A 25,232-nucleotide genomic window follows, 5' to 3' on the forward strand; every position below is an offset into this window, starting at 1 on the left:
ATTATTCAAACTGTACATTGTACAATTGATATTTATTTATATAAATGTGTTTTTTTTTTCAAATATATTAATAGAATAAAACTATGCAATTTTTATTCGTGCCTATACCCATGATAAATATCCATGATAAAGAAATTCCTGTGTTAATTAATTAATATAGAACATGACCTATTAGTGTACCAAATTTAATTAAAATCTGTCCAGCCATTTAAACATCATTGAATGACCAACATTCAGTTATGTTTACAAACTTATATATTTTTAAATTTAGAAGAACATTTTAATTTTAATATTAATTTACTTAAATAGTTATTTAATTTGATCATTTTTAATTACTGTTTAATTTCAAATTAAATTCGAACAACATTCAGATTTATTAATAATAAATATTAGAAAACTTAAAAGCAAATATTTGATATTTTAATTAAAAAAATTGCTCGTTTTGTATCTGTAAAATATACTTTTAATAAACGCTCATAAAAAATTCTCGAAGCCAATAAATGCTCATTATAGCTCAAATAAATACTTTATTTTTGGTAATAAATATATTAATAATTCAATAATTAAATATGTATGACCTTTAGATAATAAATTATTATAAAATTAAATTTTAACATTATTAAACCATTTTCTGAATTGAAATAAATTTTATAAAATTGATGGTAATTTTTAATTAGAATTAATATAATAACATCTTTTATTTGCCAATTATAAATAAAATAAAAATTTATTATTAATTATAAATATTTACATTTTATAACAATTTATTTTTATTAGTTTCAATTAATCTAACCTTTTTATCGGTACTCGTCGCTCGTAAACCACTAATTATATGCTGTTTTACTATATTGAACAAAATTTGTAAATTTTGGCATGTCTTTTTATCAAAATAATAGTGGATAAAATGAACACATTATTTGGACTGGCTTTTTGCCATTTATTGTATAAACGATACAATTATCGAAGTAAGGCATGCTATATTTATTCCAAGCATAGCAGAGGAGATCATGCTGGTATATGTAAGGCGCTTCTGCCAACCGATACGTGGAAGGACTTAATGCTAATAAATTTAAGTATTATAAAGAGTCACCTGATTATTTCGAAGTACTTACTTCATATAATTATATTATTAAGAAATTACCGCGGAGTGCTTGCAAATATTTAATCTTACGCTGTGTGTTATTAATGTTACGTACTATTTTAGTAACGGGGTCCGATCTTTATATTTACGTCAAGTCCCTTGCGGTGTAGGCAGCGAGAGCGAGAACTAAGAGCCACTATCTTTACATATATCTTTCGCTTTATGTACTTATATAACTTATCTGAAGAAGTCGAAAGGAGGTCACTGACTCCTCAATCAGCACATTATATATTCAATCATTGTAGATTAGTCTAGACCTTCCTCAGGGTCAGTAACCTTCCATTAATTACATTCGTATTGATAACATTGTCGTAGTCTATCGAGTTAGTATTCTGTTTGTTCATTTACAATGATTAATGTATAGGAATTAATTAATTAAATAATTAATAGTTCGTAATAATTTGTACTGAACAAATTTATTTGTCAAAACATGTTTACTTAAGTGTAAGATTTATTTTTATACAAATAAAATAATTATGTACTTTGATTACAAATAAAAATTAAATTTGTTAATTATCCAATTATTGATTATTGTATTGGTGAGTAATTCCACTGTTCAAATAATAATAATTGTTACACAATTTGTTGTAAAATTTAATTAAATATTGATTATAATATTTAAATAAATTTCACGTATTATTCAATTGGTTAATTTAAGAACAAATTTTAAAATGTGATTTCAATTAAAGAAATTAATGTAATTTTGTAATAGGTGATTTGTATTTTTGTAAATTTAAATGTTCATATAATATCTTTATGTAATTTTTAAGTGGTAAACTTAAATTTCGGTTTGAATTATATATTGTCGTATTATGTTTAATTTATCTTAAATATAAACAGTTGTTTCCTACGATATTGTAACTTATATCTTAATATAAAAACAGAAATAGTAGTACAGTAAATGTAAATACCGATTTATTTCAATAGTTGATGATGGACTGGCAACCCTGCCTGCCTTCCTGGTTTGCCCTGGCGAGTTATTCATACGGAACATATAAGAATGAAGTCGGGATAATTGAGCATTAGCTTGAAGCTAATATTGATTTCCAGAAATGACGTTGAATTTTTTGAACTTACTACATAAGTAGATAATTGTTTTAGCTTCTGATGACATTTACAGCTTTACCAGACACGTGCAGAGGCGAGTGCTGAAGATAATTAGCCAATAGAATCGACAGAAAGTCGACTCCTGTCGATGTTTTATGCCCAGTGGTACCTCAGCATGGCCCTGGATTAGGTCTTACTTCGAGTCACTTCAATGGATCGTAGTATGACAATTACTTATCCGTAGCTACCGTATAAGCAGTTTCATTGCTTTGTTTTCTGTATGGGCTCTGACCCTGAGGTATATTGACCATATGTGGTCAGAGGCACCTTCTGACAGAAGGAATATTTGTACAAAAGTCGTCTGCAGGGGTAACTCTGTCCCACACGTCTTTCTTGTGTTCATTGTGAAACCGTGTGATTCCGGCGTAGAATAGACCTCCCTTCCTTTCCCGTGGGTGTCGTAAGAGGTGACTAAGGGAGGGCAAGGGGTGGGCATCAGCGTCCCTCTTAAAACATCACCGAAGTCTTAAATATTTTACAAATGTTATCTTGCCGTCCATTCATATCACTAGTTATTTCATTGGAATTATTTTGTTTAATTCCCACCATTACTACTAAAATTCCTACAATATTTTAGCCATCAATCTCCAACTGCAATTCCGTCCAAGCATGCTTTGCGACACGTGTTTTACCTCTAAACAAGACATCTTCAAGCAATTTATTAGATCACCAGGCATCTGATGGTTTCTTGCTAGTTTGAAGATTTTGTTACATGTTTGTTTGGATAGCAATTATTATATTATGTATTATTTGTTCTAGTTTTATTTTATTTAGATTTTTTATATTATCTTAGAAAAGGAATTTTGTACTTTGTTAATTATTTTTATTTTATATTTAGCTGTTGTTTAATAGGATTGTTGTTGAAACAGTGTTGTTGACTGTTGTGTACGTTAATTGCAGGATTGTTGTTGTTGAGGGTTCGTTACGTTTTGTATTATTATTTTGGTTGTTTGATGTTTATATTATGCGATTCGTTTATTGTAATGGGGGAATTGATGTTAAGATATTGTTGTATTATTAATATTTTGTATAGTTTATCTTTAGGTTATCATCTTTTAAATGAATACTTTGTTATTTTTTTATATTTTATATTTATAAGACTAATATAGCTATTGTTTAATAGGATTGTTGTTGAAGGAGTGTTGTTGTCTGTTGTGTATATTAATTGTAGGATTGTTGTTGTTGAGGAATCGTTACGTTTTGTATCATTATTTTCTTTATGTTTGCTGTTTATATTATGTGATTTGATTATTGTCATGTGAAGATTGTTTGAAATTATGAAATAGTTTATTACGTTACTTGTTTTATTGTTTTTTTGTATCGTCCTAGATATAATGCTACCCATCGAAGCCTCTGTCAATTTAATGTTACAATTAGAGATGGTTATTTTTACAAGATTTATATCATTATTATTATTTAACTTCTGGTTTATATATATAATTATTTAGTTTTTGTTTTTATAGATATATTGTTTCGTTATTTCTGTACATGTAAATTTGTTCTTCTTCATTATGGGCTTTTAAAATGCAGGTCTTGCTGGGTTGTCCAAGGGAAACAGTTACGTTTAATAGTTTTATTTTGATATATAAAAAAATATTGTCCGTTATATCCTCCGCCGAGAGTGAATTGGATTATCTTTATATTGTTGTTATTGAGTAGGATTGTTGTTGAAGGAGTGTTGTTGTTTGTGGTAATTGTAGGATTGTTGTTGTTGAAAAATAGTTATATATACGTTTGATGAAACACTAATAATGTTGGGATGTTGAGCTACGTTTTGTAGCATTATTTTGGTTGTATTAAGGGTTATAAAGGTAGTTTTGATTGGCAGTGATGAGTGCTGAGTAGTGAGATCATATTTATGTGGTATGTGTAGTTTCTAACGTGGCCATATTTTATACAATCGTAGCCAAGGATTTACTGGTGACAATTCTCGGTAGTATCTGATATTCTACATTATTATCGGTTGACTCTAAATAAATCGTTGTAACAGCATCGGGTTATTTTTCTTTACTAAAAGATAATTTTACACTATCCCTGTTTTTAATATTAGCAATCTTTGATTTCGGTTTTTTCAGCCTATTTCGTATGTTTTTTTTTTTTTAACAACTTAGAATGGCAAACAAGCTGACAGCCCACCTGAAGGAAAGTGGTAATCGTCGCCTATATACATGAGCAGTACTATGGACATAACAGAGTATACTGTTTCGCCAATGCTTTGCCATCCCTGTGGACTCAGGTGTTATTCCTCTGTACCCTGTAAATTCACGCCATATACCACCCTTCAAACCGAAACACAGCCATGCAAACACAACTGCTTCACGGTTGAAACACGAATGGGACATAGGTACCCAAACAATCGACTTTTGTACAAAGTCTCCCTTGGAAAGCAAAGGATTGGAGGGTATCATGGACGAAACAGTATATTCTGTTATGTCCATGGTACTGCTCATGTCTATAGGCGACGGTTACCACTTACCATCAGGTGGACCGTCAGCTTGTTTGCCATTCTAAGTTGCATATAAAAAAAATACTTTCCTTTTTCTATTTGTTTACTTGTGTGGTCCTTTATCCTGTTTTTTTTTTTTTTAATTAGTTTGTTTTTTTTTCTATTTCTTGTGTTTTATTAGCTTGCGGATGTTTATGAGTCGTCTTTCCTATCTTATATGACTTTGTGTATTGTCCCGAAGCCGCGCTAGGTGATAATAATACGCCAACCATAGAGCACTGGAAAATAACTACGGTTTTGCGACGATGGCAAAAAAACATGAATCCATAGACTTTTTGAAACAGGCGACCGTTACAAAAAATGCGGGAAAACAACAGTATGTGGTTGTACAGTCCATTGTCATACACTACGAAATACATACAATGTGTTCTTATAGATGGGTATATAAAATTAATCATGATATCATTTTTTTTTTATTTGCGCTCATATATAAAAAAAATAGTACATTACTGCAGCGGCCAGCAACTGAGGCATTGATGGACGAACGTGCAAATTTGGGCCGTGGCGTAGCCGAGGCACACATACGTAAGTCCATCAATGCCTAGTTGTGGCAAGGCTTGTATAGTACTTTTCTCAAACAATGCGCGGAAATCAGATACACAATTTTACTTTTTAAGTTCGACTTCGAATGACGAATAACGAACAATTATAATTTTTCACGCGCCATAATGTTCCTTTGTTTTTTTTTTTTTTTCAATAAACAGCTTTCTGTTTGCAAGCCAGTTCGAAATTTAAATAAAACCTTTTATTAGTCACCTCCTTGGTTGGTAGCCATGTTTCGAAGTAAAAGGTCATTCCATTTTAAAATTACAGGACAGATATGAGTTTACATAGTAATTTATCTGGCCGCAAAACACGACAGATATGGATTTTCATACAACTTTTGCCGGCCGCTGCGCGCATGTATCTGGCCAGTACGGCAATTTTGATTTATCTCGATGAAGATTGTCAAAAAAATGCTCACATTTCCAAGCGTGTTTGAGAAAAAGACATTTTATTTGCTAATCCATCTCGGTATGCCTTTTTCAAAAGTATTAAATTAAGACAGAGAGAAATATAATATTAGACTATTTCTTATTTCTTATATTAAGTATTTTTTTTTTACATTATAAATAATAATTTAACTTCTTTTTTACTAAAACTGTTTACAAAATACGAGGTTTGTCCGGAAAGTACGTATAAAAGTTTTTTAAAAATTTTATTTTACAATTATTCAGGTAAATCAATTTTATCCCCTTCAAAGTACTCCCCCTGTGACATAATGCACTTGTGCCAACGCCGTTTCCACTGTGAGAAGGCTCCTTGAAAGTCCTCTGGTTGTAGGTTTCTCAGCTGCCCCGTCGTAGCTTTTTTTATCTCATTTATGTCCCCCAAATGCCGCCCCCGAAGTACCAATTTGGTTTTTGGGAACAAGAAGAAGTCACACGGGGCCAAATCCGGCGAATAGGGGGGTGTTCGGTCACCGTAATGGAATTTTTACTCAAAAACTCACGGACAACAAGAGAGGTGTGGGCAGGGGCATTGTCGTGGTGAAGAATCCAACGCCCCTCTCGCGCCAATTCTGGACGAACTCGTACCACACGAGCTTTGAGGCGTCTGAGCACATCGACGTAGAATTTTCCATCAACTGTCTGGCCTGGAGGGACGAATTCTTGATGGACAATCCCCCGAACATCGAACTCTTTCTCGGCCCTCTCTGAATCTTTTTAGCCACTTGTGGACGATTGGTTCCTTCACAGCATCATCCCCATAAACTGTTCTGAGATCGGCAAAAATTTCACGGCCATTCTTGCCGAGTTTCGAGAGAAACTTGATTACGACGCGCTGCTCTTCAACGGAAGCGGGCTCCATGCCGACGGGGTTTCGTTAAGAGGTAACTTCACAGATGGCGTGACAAGCCAGTTCGCACCGCACGGCGGTCAGACCAGAACTGAAGCATTGTTAGGGACATAAGGAAGGGGTCCTGCGCTTACCTGGCCTCCCCACTCCTCTTTCTCGCATTCCAGAACACTTTTATACGAACTTTCCGGACAGACCTCGTATGCCAAATATTATATTATATAGATATATTAACTAATTCTGATCGGGCATCTCGTAATAATTACGTATTTGACACGAAAATGTACATCGAAAATGTACGAAAAGAAATATATTACGATTTGATTATGACAAATTATTAAAACTATAGCAATGGACAGACTAGTCGTTGCAAGCGTCATCCGTTCACGAGTATGACCGCACTCGAACTGGATAATGTAACCAAATATATGCTCAGTTCATACTTAACTAATGTTTTTTTTTTTTTAATAATGTTAATATATTTTTGTGATTTAGATGTAATTTTTAAGAGTAAGTCATTTCATTGTTCGTTGCCAAGTGTTCACGTGTACGTACCTCACTATTATTGCTGTTGGAATAATTTGTATAAATTTAAGGCATTTATTATATAATATAAATATAATAAACGGGCATTTATATTTTTTACTAGCGATCCGACCTGGCTTCGCTCTAGTGGACGGAATTTTCGAAAATCAATACATGTAATGAAAACAGTTTCAGCCAATTCAACTGATCGGTTGTTTTATAGCATTTTATATGTGACTCTTTAGATTGATATAACTTTTTTATTTATGAACCGATTGAAATGAAACAAACAATAAATGTTAAGTGGAGTAAACCGCAACGCATTAGAGAAAACCGTATTCAAAACGGTTAAGCCGTTTACGAGATTAGCGTGCACAAACGTACAGACAGAGTCAAAATTCTAAAAATCATTGTTTTGAGTTTTATTGCGTTCTTAACCCCCCCCCCCCCCCCATGATAGTTTTCCTTATATATCTTCCACGTACAGACAGCGACCAGTTACGATTTTTTTTATATGTATTGTTTTTCGTAATTAGGCAAGAGTGTGTTTTATAAATATTATATATTTTTGGTAATCGACAATTAGCTTTGGTTCTCCTATACTAACTTTGTGTCAAAGCTCCGTGTTAGTATGAGAGATTCAAATTTTTTTTTTATTGCAAAGTGTCGTTTTTTTTTTCAGTCAATGAATGTCTAATGTATACAATATTATAGATAATAAAATGTTTATCTGTGATTAAAAAAGATATTTCATTTAATTGGTATTAATGGATGAGAGCCGAATAGTAGGTAACCCCATCTGCGCGAGGGTAAAGGGATTGTTAGTAATGGAGACTGAGAATCCCATTGCTAGCAATATACCCAGCTAGGTCGACCTCCTTGCTGTTCCCCCAGGCAACTATCATGGTTAATTCCTGATGAATTCATCATGATGGGCTAACTGGCCTGTTTTCATTCTCATCTATCACCCTTCACTGGTGCTCCGCCAGCGTATCCCGTTAGCGCAGGCGGGGTTACCATACACTTAACACTAGTGTTTTACCGCTGAGCAGCTGTGCGTACAGTTCTATATTTCGGTTTGAAGGGCCCACCCTTCAAATGGTAAGGCTTTATTTGGCAGGGAAATTACAGGGTACAGAGCTGTATCACCCTTCGACACAGATGGCAGCACATGTATGGTAACAAATCATTACAGTGTATTCCTTATTCATGTCTATACACTATTGATGGGATATTAATGATATTCATTGATTGCAATTAGGTGTGTAGCTAATTTGCCATTTCATATTACATAAAAGTTAGGTATTAGATTTTTTATACTACTATGGTAGCAAACAACTTAGTCGTTTGCTTGGGTACCTCTGTCCCATTCGTGTTTCAATTTTAAAGCAGTTGTATTTGTATAACTGTGTTTCGATTTGAATGGTGGAATATGGCGTGAATTTACTGGGTACAGAGGAATAACACCTGAGTCCTCAGGTATGGCAACGCATGGGGGGTATCATGAGCGAAACAGTACACTCTGTTATGTCCATGGTACTGCTCATGTCTATAGGCGACGGTTACCACTTTCCATCAGGTGGGCCGTCAGCTTGTTTGCCATTCTAAGTTGTATAAAAAAAAGTAAACAAGCATAGGGTCAGTCTGATGGTGAACGTTAACTTAGGATTGTCATATTATTGTCATATTGTAATATTCTCATATTACGCCTCTGAATTAAATTAAGAGGCCTAAGCTGGTGACTAGGAGCTCGTCTAAAAGTGAGAAAAAGAAAGAGTATTCCATATGGAGTCGGACTTGTAACTTAAATCATTATCATCATGTCAGCCTTTAACTGTCCACTGCTGAACATAAGTCCTCCCCCTTAGGGGTATTACCAGTTGTCACGATTAGCAGGCGAATTGGCAACCCCAGTTAGGTTTTAGAGACGTTTTAAGAGAGACGCTGCTGCCCATCCCTCGCCCTCTCTTAGTCGCCTTTTACGATACCCATGGGAAGGAAGGAATGGTCTATTCTATGCCGGGACCACATAACTGGCACCAAAAACAGCGATGACTTATGTAATAAAAGATTTTTAGATAGGATTAGATTTATTAGATAAAGCTATATTTAGGCATATATATACATATTTATTTACAAAAAGTTATATACAAATCACGCCCTGGGTACAACTAGAGCTTTGAACGGCGCAGCCGATGGTGTGGCGCCATCTACATGGTTCAGAGACGGCAACGGTTCCCCCGGAACTGGTAAAAAGGAGAATCTTTGCAGCATCGTCGTGGTGAACACGAAGATGTTGCATTTAGCTAAAACGTCGCCTAAACACCGGTGTTTGAAGATGCCGAATGGGAAGTAGTGGTCGGGGAGCTTCACAGCACCGTCCACCAGGAACCGTTCTGGCCTGAACGAGTAAGGGTCTGGATATAACTCCTCGTCAAGTAGGATGTTGGTGAAATTGCTCACGACCATGGTATCCTGGAAGGAATAGATTTTTTTTTTTTATATATATTATTAGTTAAAAGGTGAGATTTCAATCTTTTCTTGAAGGAAATGATGGACGATGGATAATGATGTACTATTCTGAATGTTAGCAGATAGTCTGTTCCACAGTTCGAAGCACGAAATGAGAAGGAATTCCCAAAAAAATTGGTCTTATTAGTAGGGAGTTCTAATACTTTGGACTGGCCCAGGCAAGACTGGGACGTGAGGGAGGGGGCAGGATCCGAAACGATAAGAATATATTTTATATGATATTTTAATGTAATTAGATACACTAACGGTGGAATTTTAAACAAATAAAAAAAAACGTCTATGCCTTATACTATTTCTATGTTACAAATATTGTCATTTTTTATTTGCAAATAAGTGAATAAGCTTAATAAGATATAAATGAATTTTTTTTTACGTCACAGGGGGCAAACGAGCATGCGGCTCACCTGATGGTAAGTGACTACCGCCGCCCATGATCACCCACAACACCAGCGGCATTGCAGGTGTGCTGCCGGCCTTTTAAAAAGGAATATACTCTTTTCTTGAAGGTTGTGATGTCGTATCGGTTCGGAAATACTGCTGCTGGAAGTTGATTCCAAAGAATGGTTGTGCGTGGAAGAAAGTGCCTTGAAAAACGCACGGTGGAAGATCGCCACTCGTCCAGATGAAACTTTAGTATGTGTTGGGTTGTACGGTGGTAAAAATCAGCAGCAGGTATCAATCCGAACAATTCCTCAGAGCACTCCCCATGATAAATTCGGTAGAAGATGCACAGAGATGCAACATCACTGCGCAGTTTCAGTGGGTCAAGTCGGACAGTAAGGCGTTGACTATCAATAATTCGAGCAGAATATAACTTACTTCGGGTATATCGTATCCAGCAAGCTTAGTATCCTTTAACGCACGATGTGGCACGCCAAAGGTCCTCCCCATGAAGTGTCTGACGCTCTCATGGACGATGGCAGTACAGTATGGCATGCTGTAAGCAAAATAAATTAATCGTTATCAAAATCTGTATACTTTATACCACGTTATCTTGGCTAAAGTGGCTACTTTTTTCCAAAATCGAAATTAAAAAGAATAATTATTTCCCGCCACCTTGCTTGCATGCCTCTGTTTCATCTCGAAGAGTTTGTATGGCAGTTATATAGGATACGGAGGCATAAAACCATAGCCCTAAAGCAATGCGTAAGGGGTACCTTGGAAATCAATCATAGTGCTGTGCAATTTTGCGATGCCAATGGTACCTACTGCTTACGTTTATTTATTTTTTTATTTATTTATTCATTAGTACATAAATGTGTACATGACGGACTTAACGCTGAAAGCATTCTCTCCCAGTCAACCATAGGCAAGTGTCAGAATACTCGAATGCGGTACTACTAATTATTGATATACATACATACTAAAATTACATATATAAACGAATAAATATATATAAATAACAAATATACTTACAAATATGACATATACTATATTATACACGAAATTGTGAATAATGTAAAGTACTTACTAAAGTACGTTTATACGCGACTTACTACTTACCATCAGGTAGACAGACAGTTTGTTATTCTAAGCATCATATAAAATGAAGGTAAAGTTTTAAAATTGGCATTAATTGAAGTCGTAAAGCGCCCTCCTTCTAGATCAGGGTTTCTTAAAGTGGGATCTTAGGGGTCCGTAGCATATTATTGGGAGTCCGCAGTAGGTTATTTAACTGTATAAAATATTTATTAGGGAATTGTGTGGTGAACTCGACGAGACGCATCGTCGATGTCAAGCGTCAAACAAAAGCATACTTAAATTTATCATTATAAATTAGTAGCAAGTATAATGAAACTACCAAAGTTTTTTTTCTTCTATCTAAAATTACTTATTTTCTTTTCCTAAATTTTAAGACTAAATAATAACTAAATTTTCTTTTCCTAAATTTGAAGTGGAATTGTTTAAATTGTTAAACTGGTCCGTGACTGTGAGAAGTTTAAGAAACCCTGTTCTAGACGGAACAATGTTATTAAAAAGATAGAAACGGATGGACGTAGAAAAAAAGAGTTTGTTAATAGTAGAAGTCATTGTGGATGGTATATATTCAATAGTCAATAGATATGGGTGATAAAGGTAAAACTTGAAATAAATTAATATTAACTTACTTGTCTCTGTCATCGAGGTTTGGTGGCCTGTCTCTCCCTACTACTCTGTCGATTTCTTCTTGCGCTTTCCTCTGCACTTCTTGTTCCCTCACCAAATAGCTAAACCCGAAACTCATACTCTTACTGGTCGTCTCTGTTCCCGCCATGAACATATCCATACACATCGCCACCAACTGACCCTCGGAGTACGTATTCACCTCACCATTTTCTCTCAAAACCCTAATGTAGACGTCCATAAAATCTTTGTCCTCTTTGTCTGGATTGAACCTCTCTTTGTGTCTTTGTATCTCTTCTCTTAAAAACGCCCAAATCTTTTTGTGGGTTTTAATAAAATCTTTATAGCCAGACATAGTTGGGGCAATTACACTCAGAATCGGAAAGTGACTGAAAGTAGCACCTACCATGTCAACAGCAGCAAATAATTCGAACAGAAGCCCTTGCAGTATTATCATCTCAGGTTCATTTGGATTATATCGGATCCCGGCCATCATAGTCCACAGCGTGTTCAAAATGTATGTATTAAAGAAATTATGCATTTGAATTGTTGCTCCTTTTTCACTCCCTATAATATTCAGGACATCTTTAATCATGTGACCAGCTTCAACACAAGCTATATCACCCATGCCGCGTTTTCCAAAACCAAACTCCTTTAAATGTTTGAGCAGAAACCTTCTCTGCTCCTTCCATAACTCTCCATCAGTTAAAAGAACTCCACGTCTCTCCCCCCATGTTCTGGTCTGATAGAAGATTCCTTTGGGTCTTCCGTCAATGTCTTCGTTAGCAAGCATCTCTTTATTTGCTTCTAAACTGTTGACCATGACAATTCTGTCTTTGCCGATTCTAAGAGCAATAAGTGGACTATCTTTACAATAGAGAGTAGAGAGCTCCTTCACCGCTTTGTATAGATAGCCGGTTTTCTCTCGAAGCTTGGAGACTTCTATGGCGCTGCCGAAAATTGGTAGCCATTTAGGTCCAGGTGGAAAGTTTCTGGGTTTGAGTGTGTTCAAATATAGTAGTAAGCAGACTACTAGCACAACGGCTAGCAGTGCCAGCCACATCTGAAATGAAAAGAAATAAATTCGTGGATCATTATTTGTTCACTCTTAAGCATTTATTAATTTTAGGAAATGAATTATAATAGTTTTTATAATTTGTTCAGGGCGAGAGGGCGCTACTGTGCCATAGGTAACATCAACTTAATTGCTGTTCGTTAGTCTCGCTAATACTTCAAAAGAGCTTAATCAATTTACATACTTCTATTTTCTCCCATATTCTATAATGTAGTGGTATTTTAAGCAAAAAGTCAGAATATTTTGTATGGGGCACTACTTTGGATTTGGGGGAAAAGGGATTGTTGGCAATGGAGTTTGACAGCCCCATTACCAGGAATATGCCCTAATAGGTAGACCTCCACGTGGTTCCCCCTGGAAACCATCGTGAACAATTCGTGTTGAATTCGTCACGATGGGCTAACTGACCTGCTTCATCCTCACCTATCATCCTTCACTGATGCCCCGCCGGTGTATTCCGATAGCGCGGGTGGGGTTACCATTCCATTATCACCCATTAAAAAAAAATCTACTTTGGATTTCTTTTAATAGATGGCGCTGTAATTAATACGAAGATCACCGGGTCATTTATATAAAAAATATAAATAACATTTTTATTAACTCAAAATTATACAATATTGTGAAGAAAACTTAAAACATCAAGAGAATTGTTGTTGAGTCCTAAATGCCAGGATTTTCAGCAAAATTGGAAAAACAGTATAAAACGGGGTAAGTACATAAGAAAAACTGATTTACATAGAACCGAATAACAGGACAATCAGAAGGTTACTTTTAGTTTTATAGCACGTGCAAGAATCGATTAAAAAAACCATTATCTTTGAAATTGCTAAATGTAACTAGAAATTATAAAACCTATAAATCTTTACACTTTTAAACCTGAGTCTAATTAGCGCCATCTGTGAATAAGTTATTGAACTTTTAGAGAGAGTGAAGCTATACTCCGTCTTTGCTAGTTGAGGTAGGTATCACTAGAGGGCAATAATAGTAAAAACCAATAGTGAAACAGAAATCTTAATAAAAGTTTAACCCAGAATTTATTAAAACAACATAAATTAATCAGCGAAACAGCCTGAAAAATACGGAAGAGTGTATAAAGGAGGCTATAAATAAAAATATCAATGAAAAAAAATCATATCGAAACAAAAACAATCTAACAGAACACGTTGAAACGTTTAGAAGAAAAAAGCATATTCCTTCTTAAAAACCGAGAACACTTGCATTTTTTTTCTGATATTGCGGATGTCTACTGTGTACATACTTGTAAATTAAATAGAGGTATAACAAAACAAACATACTCGGCTTTTTAGTAGTACAAGATTTCGGCATTCGCTCTAGTGACAATTTAATTGCAAAAAAATATATAATTTAAGATTTACCGTAATTATAGCGATGACGAAATTATGAGGTACATAAAAAGACACCTCCGAATTAAGAAACTCATCCATTTTTTATGTCGGCTAAATATAATGGTAAAATAATAAATAACAGAAAAATTACAACAGTTTTATCTATAGTTAGTAAAACTATATATATATATATATATATATATATATATATATATATATATATATATATATATATATATATATATATATATATATATATATATATATATATATATATATGTGTGTGTATAATTGAAATTAAATAAAAAAAAAGTTCACTATATACATTTTTTAACGAGATGAAATCAATGAAGTTTAAAGTAATTTTCCTATAAAGCAGTGTCCGAGACACACATTGCATAGATGTAACGCGGCCGATTGGTAAATGGCGCGCAACATTACGTTTGGTTACGCGACGCGTGTGGATCACGCGAAATATTTAAAAACACGATTAATATATGTATGCCGATACGTACAGTAGCCGAGAAATTTACTAGTGTTCAACGTAACTGGTTCTTAAATGAGAATCGACACATTAATATGTAATACTAGCGGCCCGTCCCGGCTTCGCACGGGTGGACATTTTTACAACATAAAAAAAGTGGTTATCATGACATAACCATAACAGTTGGACATATAGTACCGGGAAGTTTTTTGTAGTTATCGATATTTTCTTCAATATTGTAGAACATACTTTGTTCTATCACCAATAGTTTCCGCAGCGCACGCGACGAAAGATATTTTATAGCATTTTTTACACCTCAAGTTACATTACTAAAGTTTTAGTAAGGATCACTAATCTTTTCTAGCAATAAATATATGCCTATGCTACTCAGGGTGAATGTAGCTTTCTAATGGTGAAAGAATTTTTGAAATCGGCAATGTAGTTTTTGAGTTTATTCATTACAAACATACATACACACAAAAATACAAATCTTTCATCTTTATAATATAAGTGTAGATGTAGAAGCAAATGAAATTAAATTTATTTGCCAGAAACATTGTAGATAAGATGTTGCATTTGTCAAGTTTACAAGATGTCCGTTATGTTTCGCCACATCAAATGGCATGCAAATATTAACAACTGGGAGGAAAGGGATTGTTAGTAATGGAGACTGAGAATCCCATTGCTAGCAATATACCCAACCAGATCGACCTCCTCGCGGTTCTCCCTGGAAACTATCATGGTTAATTCCTGATGAATTCGTCATGATGGCCTAACTGGCCTGTTTTCATTCTCATCTATCACCCTTCACTGGTGCTCCGCCAGCGTATCCCGTTAGCGCAGGCGGGGTTACCATACCATTTTCACCCATAAAAAAAAACTGAATTAATCTACAGATAGGTTATTTTACATAGGTAATTTACATATTAATTTAATTTTTAATTATTTCCCACATTACACAATACTAGTTGTAATCCTCGGCTTTGGCCGCGTAAATCAGTGCCTTACTAATTAAATCTAAAAAGAAATTAACTAGACAATATCCATACATGGGAGTTATTTGAGAAAAATTAATATAAAATAAAACAATATAATAATATTTAGAAATTTCGTCTTGTCTGTCAGAATCTATGGTCGAGGTATTTGACAGAAGCGTCCCTCTTAAAACATCACCAAAGCCTGACTGCGATTTCCTATCCGCTTGCCAATCGTGGCAACTACTGGTAAAACCCCCAAAGGTGTAGTATATGTACCCCCATGCCTTATTTATGCCTTATTGGCATATACTACACAAGATGGGTCTATCTTCGGACACACTGTGCAGACTGTGCGGGGAGAAATCGGAATCCATGGAACACTTGATGTGCAACTGTGATTCGTTAGCGAGCATGCGTATGAGTCTACTGGGAACGGCTTATCCAGAACCAGGGGACTACAGATATCTTAAACCGCGGGATATCGTTAGGGTAACACATAGGATCTATGAAATGATAGTATAAGGCAGGGGGAAGCACAAAAGATCCGTATGGGTTTTTTTTTTTTTGATGAGTGAAAATGGTATGGTAACCCCGCCTGCACTAACGGGATACGCTGGCGGAGCACCAGTGAAGGGTGATAGATGAGAATGAAAACAGGCCAGTTAGCCCATCATGATGAATTCATCAGGAATTAAACATGATAGTTTCCAGGGGGAACCGCGAGGAGGTCAACCTGGTTTGGTATATTGCTATCAATGGGATTCTCAGTCTCCATTACTAACAATCCCTTTCCTCCCAGCAGAGGACAGTTAACGACATATATAATTATGAATATGATATTTATACCCTAGTGAAGTATAACCGAAGCTAGAAAAAGTTGGAAGAGGGAGAAGCTTTCGTAAAACAAAAAGGGGAACAAATACGACTGTCTATTAATAGAATAAACTAACATAAGTATTCGTATAAGAAATATTATAATTATTGAAGCAGCTGTGTTTGCATGACTGTGTTTCGGTTTGAAGGGTGGGATATGGCGTGAATTTACAGGGTACAGAGGTATAACACCTGAGTCCTCGGGAATGGCAACGCATGGGGGGTACCATGGGCGCAGCAGTATACTCTGTTATGTCCATGGTACTGCTCATGTCTATAGGCGACGGTTACCACTTTCCATCAGGTGAGCCGTCAGCTTGTTTGCCATTCTAAGTTGTGTAAAAAAAAACAAAATGTCGGCATGTTTCTAGTATTAATATATACTAAATAGGTATTTACGTTTACCTGGTATTTAACAGGTGTGAAGTAAAATGGATGCTCGTTTAATATTTACAAAATATATTGATAGGAACTTTCTATTGTTACACGTTTCTATTGTTATTGTAACAATATTTGCATAGTTTTAAAAACATTGAGACTACGAGAGGAAGAGTTTGTATGAAAGTCGTCTACTCTGGTACCTCTGTCCCATTTGCATTTATATCTTGTTTTTTTAATGGATGAAAATGAATGGTAATCTCTCCCGCCCATATATATATATATATATATATATATATATATATATATATATATATATATAAATAAAAACACAAGCAAAGCAGTTTTGCAATATGAAACAGTTTTTAATACAAATCATGGTCAATTTGTAAGCGAGATTTGTTTTTGCGAGCATTGGACCACGGCGTCCACTTTCACTTTCAAAGCTCTTTATGACACGCCATATATATTATGTCATTTTATTTACAACGCGGCGCTATGCGAAAAGAACCGGTTAGGTGCCCAGATTTGAGATTGAGATTGTGTTATATTTTTTTTTTATGTTTGTAACCTCATAACTCCGTCAGTTTTAAATCTATTTGGTATTTTTTTTTTTATTTGAAAGGACATACTAACAGATTGGTCTTATCAAAATTTTTTGAATTTATGTTTAGCAGGTAAGTTTAGAAATCGTAATAACTGGTTTTGCTGCAATTGTAATAGTTTTTTTTTTTTTTGTGAAATACCTATCTTAAATTATTTTGGTCATCTTAAATTATTTTGGTGACCATCTCTAACAAGCTATAACAGTCAGGAGAGAAGAAACTTGTCAGTAATGGGGTCTGACAGTCCCATTGCTAGCAATGTACTTTATCCTTCACGCGGTTCCCCCTGGAAATTATCGTAGTTAATTCTTGTTGAATTTGTCACGACGGGCTAACTGACCTGCCTTGGGGGGAAAGGTTGTTAGTAATGGAGTCTGAGAATCCTATTGCTAGCAATATACCCAACCGGGTCGACCTCCACGCGGTTCCCCCTGGAAACTATCATGGTTAATTCCTAATGAATTCATCACGATGGGCTAACTGGCCTGTTTTCATTCTCATCTATCACCCTTCACTGGTGCTCCGCCAGCGTATCCCGTTAGCGCAGGCGGTGTTACCATACCATTTTCACCCATCAAAAAAAAAAAACTGACCTGCCTTTTCATTCTCACCTATCATCTCTCACTGGTGTCCCGCCAGTGTATACCGATAGCGTAGGCGATGCTGTCATTCCATTTTTATCCATTAAAAAAAAAAGCTAATATTAAGCCTCTCTATCTGCAGCGATGGACCGCTTCCAAATACTCATCACTCCTTGGTCAGCTTTCTCGTCAGTCAATCAACAATCATCAAAACTAATCCAACGAATCAACGAGAAGTCTGAATATGACTTATGGATGCCAATACAAATTTTTATATTAGAAGTTTTGTCTGTCTATTTGTCTAAATGTTTGTTCTGATATCAAACTAAAACTGCAGTCCCAAATTGGATACGGTTTTGCGTTACGGATTAACTTAAAATCTAGCTAAACTTTTATATTAACATTTTGAAGAGATTTAATTCATTTTTAGATTTTTTGCTTATGAAATCTATATTTTTTATACAACTTAGAATGGCAAACAAGCTTACGGCCCACCTGATGGAAAGTGGTAACCGTCGCCTATACACATGAGCAGTACCATGGACATAACAGAGTATACTGTTTCGCCCATGATACCCCCCATGCCTTGCCATTCTTGAGGACTCAGGTGTTATTCCTCTGTACCCAGTAAATTCACGCCAATTCCAAAATTTACGTAATTCAATAAAGAACAATCAAAAATATTTATTTTTGGAAATTGACAGATGATTGGAACGTAGCGATACTTCGTTATGAAATACCAACTTAGTTGTTTATTAAATTGGGAAAATAGAAAAACAGATTTCAGATGTGAGGTGATTGGCCCCGCAACCATGGGAAGGTCAACGAGGCACGGTAACACAATTACGACATTATATGTAAACAGGTGATGCTTACTCCACAACGTTAAGATTGCTTTCCACAAAAACAAAAACCGACTTTAATTCTGTCAAAACACTCATACAACATACATACACACTACACAATTGGTACATGTTCGCGTACGTGCATGCACACGTACACTGACACGCACGCATACACACACACACACACACACACGCACACGCACACACGCACACGCACACGCACACGCACACGCAGACGCACACGCACACACGCACACGCACACGCACACGCACACGCACACGCACACGCACACGCACACGCACACGCACACGCACACGCTCTCGCACACGCACACGCACACGCACACGCACACGCACACGCACACGCACACGCACACGCACACGCACACGCATTCGCACACGCACACGCACACGCACACGTACACGCACACGCACTCGCACACGCACACGCACACGCACACGCACACGCACACGCACACGCACACGCACACACACACACACACATATGCATGCACACACACGCATGCATGCATTTAGATAAACTTATTACTAAAACTAGATTATGTTTATGTCTTAATTTTATGGCACTATGATTTGTATTTTCATGGTTGTGGAGGAGCGTGACCTTCTGATACAGGTGACACTTACTAGAAGGTCACAAAAACTATCTTGTATCAATTTTGATACGAATTTTTTTTTTCATTTTTTCATTCTTTAAAAGCCGGTTATTACGATTCCATAACTAAATTATTGAATCGATTTTAATATAATTTCTATGAACCAATCTATAAGTATATACTTTCAATTAAAAACAAAAAATTCCTAATCAGTTTAAAACTAACGGAGTTATGACGTAACAAATACAGAAAAAAATACAAACGAAATGTGAACTTACTACCCGCCATAAACTAAAATTTCATCCCAACCATCTGGACGAGTGGCGGTCCTCCACCGTGCATTTTTCAAGGCACTTTCTTCCACGCACAACCACTCTTTGGAATTAACTACCAGCAGCAGTATTTCCGAACCGATACGACATCATAACCTTCAAGAAAAGAGCATATTCCTTTTTAAAAGGCCGGCAGCACACCTGCAATGCCTTTAGTGTTGTGGGTGATCATGGGCGGAGGTAGTCACTTACCATCAAGTGAGCCGCATGCTCGTTTGCTCCCTGTGTTTTGAAATAAAAAACTTCCTTCTTTTTGATATCGGTTGAAAAAGCGACATCTATCGTGAATATATTGTATACACATACACAAACACACATGTACATTGTATGAACTAGTGATCCGATCCGGCTTCGCACGGGTAGATAGAATTTTTGAAAACTGTATATAGCTTGGATTATCCGCTGATAATGTAGGTTTCTATGGGTGAAAGAATTTTTAAAATCGGTTGAGTAGTTTCCGAGTTTATCCATTACAAACAAACAAATAATGTACACATTTAAAATTAGTATAGATGGCGTCTGTTTTGTAGATACTTCACATAATGTGAAGTATACGTGAAGTATGTGAATCACATTGAAAATAGATATTGACTTAGATTGTATAGATGGAGCATCAAGCATGAAAAACGTGTCAAAATTTAGATAATTTGACGTATGGTTGCTTGCATATTTTTTTTATTCCAAAACTAAACGCGCTCTTTCTCATTATTGCCAGTAATTCGATTAAATATTTCCCAGATCTGATCGTTATAAATTTCAATTTGGAATCGTTTTTAATTTGATTTTTACTATTATAATATAGATATACGTAACTACGTATTGCTTACAAATAAATGTATATATAATAATTAAAATGGCTGCCCATTTTCAATGATTTATAAACAAAAACATATTTTATGTCTATACATAGGCATAAATCAAAATAGTCAATAAAAATAAGCATCATTACGAATCATTATACATAGTTAATCTTTTTTCATTTATATATTTCATTTTAACTATACAATTTAATTTTTCCACATACTGAGTAATAAATGTATTTATGGCAACCCTATTTACGCTTTTTTTTTATACAACTTAGAATGGCAAACAAGCTGACGGCCCACCTAATGGAAAGTGGTAACCGTCGCCTATAGACATGAGCAGTACCATGGATATTACAGAGTATACTGTTTCGCCCATGATGCGTTGCCATTCCTGAGGACTCAGATGTTATTCCTCTGTACCCAGTAACCCTTCAAACCGAAACACAGCCATGCAAACACAACTGCTTCACGGTATATAAAAACGTTGTCCTGTATTTTTCATACAAATGCTTCGATAAGCACACTCTATCTATACAGTTTATGGTATATTAATTTAAAACGTGAAATCATATATCTATATTTACAATGATCTTTTGCTACTCAACAAGCAGTTTTTTGCTCCGCAAAGAAAACCAACAGCTTCAGTTCAAAAAACATTACATGGGACCAGCACGGGAATGAACCCTATATCGTAACTAGATAATATATGTAAATGGGAGATATTTAAAAAAATTAGGAACCTAAATAAGACCAGTAAATGCTAAAGCGATATTTAATAAAAATGTTGTATGTCTGTCTGTCCGTATATTTTTTGTTCTGGTATCACGAAAAAATTACTACACCAAATTGGTAGGGTTTGAAAAATCATACAATTTTTGCTCATTTTTGTGGAAAATTCCAGATAGTCCAACATCGCGATACGACCACATGAGAAGCCGCGAGACACAGTTACACGATTGTAAAAGAATTGTGAAAAGCAATTTAGAATTGGCAACGCAATCGCGTAAGCATAACAATCACAACAAAAAATCCCAACAAACTGATTGTGAATCTCTTTCGTTTTAAAGAATAAAAAAAAACATTCGAAATGAGAACACATTTTTTTTAAATCAGTAAAATAAACAGTTCGCGTTCGCAAATGAAATAAAATTAATAAAAAAAAAAATAGCACTCACGTTATTTCGCAAGTCGTCACGTGACCCGAAGACCAGGATGTAATCCTCAGAACACCGGCTCACAGCCAGCTCAAGCTTTCACTATCATGTATCCGGAAGTGTGAACGTTGTTATACCAACCCCACTTGCGCCGGCGCAGGCGTGCGGCGGTGCGGCGGCCGCGGCGGCTCGCTTCATTCACACCATTGCGTAACGCCACACCGTCGGCAGTGCTCTAAGCGATCGGAACGAATGGAACTCTATCAAACGTCAGATAGATGGCGGTAGGACCGATTTAACCCTTCTTCGCAAGGTTTTTTTTTTTATTGGTGAAATAAATCAAGGTGACACAATTCATGTTCAAAAGTAAAGGAGAAATGGTTAAAAAATAAATTTGACAGCTATGTTTTTTTTCTGCAATGGACATTAAAAAGGTATCCAAACACGATCAACTTGAAATTGTTCTTTTATGTAATTTTTGGGCATTCAACGTTATGATAGGAGGAGAAAGGGATTGTTAGCAATGGAGTTAGAACAGCCCCATTGCTAGTAATATGCCCTATTAGGTCGACCTCAATATGGTTCCCCCTGGAAATCATCGTGAACAATTTTTGTTAAATTCGTCAAGATGGGCTAACTGACCTGCTTCATCCTCATCTATCATCTTTCACTGGTGCCCCGCCGGTGTGTACCGACAGCGCGGGTGGGGTTGCCATTCCATTATAACCCATAAATAAAATGTTATGATAGAAATTTTCAACATTATGCAAAGAAGGGTTAAATCTCTCTCTCGACTGTGCCTTTCAATGTACATATAACAGTTTTAGTGCCATGGATTTTTACTCATATCTATTTAAAAATGCCAAAGAAATCTTTGTCATGTTGGTGTCTCTAAAAAAAACTGTATCATAATGGATATAATAATGGAATTGATAAAAATGGGAATTAGCAGTGCCAGGATGTCAGGTCGACTTCCTCACGATTCCCCCTGGAAACTGTCGTGTTCTGTTCCAAATGAATTCATCACGACAGACTAACTGACCTGCCTTATCATTCTCACCTATCGTCTCTCACTGGTGCTCCGCCAGCTTATATCGATAGCGCAGGCGGGGATACCATTCCAATATCATCCCCAATGGGGTTTGACAGCCCCATTGCTAGCAATATGCCTTATTAGGTCGACCTCCACGTGGTTCCCCCTGGAAACCATCGTGAACAATTCTCATTGAATTCGTCACGATGGGCTAACTGACCTACTTCATCCTCATCTATCATCCTTCACTGGTGCCCCGCCGGTGTATACCGATACCATTCCATTATTATCCTTTTAAAAAAAATTATCATCCATTATAAAAAAAAAAAACTAAGATGTTACAATTCCATATCCTTTAATTTCATTGACCTGTGGCGTTAGCGCGAAATACATACAACAAAATACAATTGGAGATCAAAAATAAATGTTATATGTGATAGGATGAGACCGAGATAGTTATTGACCGAATATGGAACAACCTGGCTGGATACCAAGCTTGGTAATTAAATATTCAACAGCTCTAGAGTCTAGGCTAAATAAAATCTAGCTAGACTGAAGGCACGTTGAACTTAGACATTCAGTATTATATTTTAAATAATAATACACTAATGAATTATGTTCATTACATTTGCTGTGGATCTACCGGTTGCTATTTTAAAAGTATTTTTTTATCACTTTATTAGTTTTCATCATCATCATAAATCAAATGCTTTTAAGCAGTGAACAGTCACTGCTGAACATAAGCTTCCTCTAGAGTGGTTTTGCCAGCAGTTGCCACGCTTGGTAACTTGGTAGTTAGGCTTCGGAGGTGTTTTAAGATGGACGCTGCTGCCCATCCCTCGCTCTCCCTTAGTCGCCTCTTATGACACCCACAGGAAAGAAAGGGGTAGTCTATTCTATGCCGGGACCACACAGGGGAGTTATTATATCATGATGAATTCATCAGGAATTAACCATGATAGTTTCCAGGGGGAACCGCTAGGAATTCGATCTGATTGGGTATATTGCTAGCAATGGGATTCTCAGTCTCCATTACTTAAATAGGTAATCGCACTCATAGTCCCCAAGACACAGGTCAGGCCTAGTTTGGGGACTGATGGTAATGCAGATATTTCCTCGTTGAATATAAATTGTAAAAATTGTAACTTGTACCTTATGCAACTGTATCTTTCTTGAATAAATATTATTATTTATTTATTATATTAGTAAGGATACAATTAATTTGAATTTTTATAGGGTACATTCGTTCTATAGTGTGGTTCCGACATAGAATGGGCTGTCCATTACTTTCCCGTGGGTGTCGTAAGAGGCGACTAAGGGAACTTAATGGTCGAGGAATGACAACAGTGTCCCTTTTGAAAGATCATAAGTGACATAACTACAGTTGCCAACTGGCCTGCCAAGCATAGCAGCTACTGGTAAAACCTCCAATTGTGGGGTGGGGGGAGGAGGCATATGTTCACTAGTGGACAATTAACGCCTAATCTGATGACTCGAACCATTTATTGAATGATTAAATTGACTCAGCAAATGACGGTCTGTAATATTTGCTAATACGAAATGGTAAGGCGTTAATTCGTTTTGAGTTTGGAGATGTAAAAAGGAAATAGGTTTTTTCTTTGTTCAATGTACTGGGTTTTTTTTTGATGGGTGAAAATGATATGGTAACCCCGCCTGCGCTAACGGGATACGCTGGCGGAGCACCAGTGAGGGATGATAGATGAGAATGAAAACAGGCCAGTTAGCCCATCATGATGAATTCATCAGGGATTAACCATGATAGTTTCCAGGGGAACCACGAGAAGGTCGACGTGGTTGGGTATATTGCTAGCAATAGGATTCTCAATCTCCATTACTAACAATCCTTTTCCCCCTAATGGAGAATAAATAACAACCGAGTAGAACATGAGATCATATGATTCTAGGACCAATACCGTGTTCCACAAAGCAACGATTTAAGCCGTGTTAAAACCAGTTATTTGGATTCAAAAACTAAACTGCTCAACCAATATTTATCTTTTCAAATAAAAAAAAAATAGAATTCCCCAAATCGGTTTACTTTTTTTAGAATATACTTTAGAATTATGAGGTAACAAACATAAAAAAAAAAGATACATTTTTTTTATACCATTTAGAATGGCAAACAAGCTGACGGCGCACCTGATGGAAAGTGGTAACCGTCGCCTATAGACATGAGCAGTACCATGGACATAACAGAGTATACTGTTTCGCCCATGATACCTCCCATGCGTTGCCATTCCTGAGGACTCAGGTGTTATTCCTCTGTACCCTGTAAATTCACGCCATATTCCACCCTTCAAACCGAAACATAGCCATGCAAACAACTGCTTCACGGTTGAAACACGAATGGGA

General features: G+C 36.1%; 1 protein-coding gene across 1 annotated transcript; it reads right to left on the reverse strand.

Annotated features, from left to right (window-relative positions):
• Positions 1-9,197: 9,197 nt before the first annotated feature.
• Positions 9,198-22,000, reverse strand: LOC113511340 (probable cytochrome P450 303a1). Its single transcript, XM_052895452.1, has 4 exons — positions 21,848-22,000; positions 11,759-12,816; positions 10,470-10,587; positions 9,198-9,593 (listed from the first exon to the last, which is right to left on the reverse strand). Exons 2-4 carry the CDS (start codon positions 12,814-12,816, stop codon positions 9,273-9,275), a joined length of 1,497 nt encoding a protein of 498 aa, XP_052751412.1. The 5' UTR covers positions 21,848-22,000; the 3' UTR covers positions 9,198-9,272.
• Between the last annotated feature and the right edge of the window lie 3,232 nt (positions 22,001-25,232).

Source organism: Galleria mellonella, unplaced genomic scaffold (assembly GCF_026898425.1).
Source record: "Galleria mellonella isolate WM207_F2 unplaced genomic scaffold, CSIRO_AGI_GalMel_v1 utg28, whole genome shotgun sequence".
Classification (NCBI taxonomy): domain Eukaryota; kingdom Metazoa; phylum Arthropoda; class Insecta; order Lepidoptera; family Pyralidae; genus Galleria; species Galleria mellonella.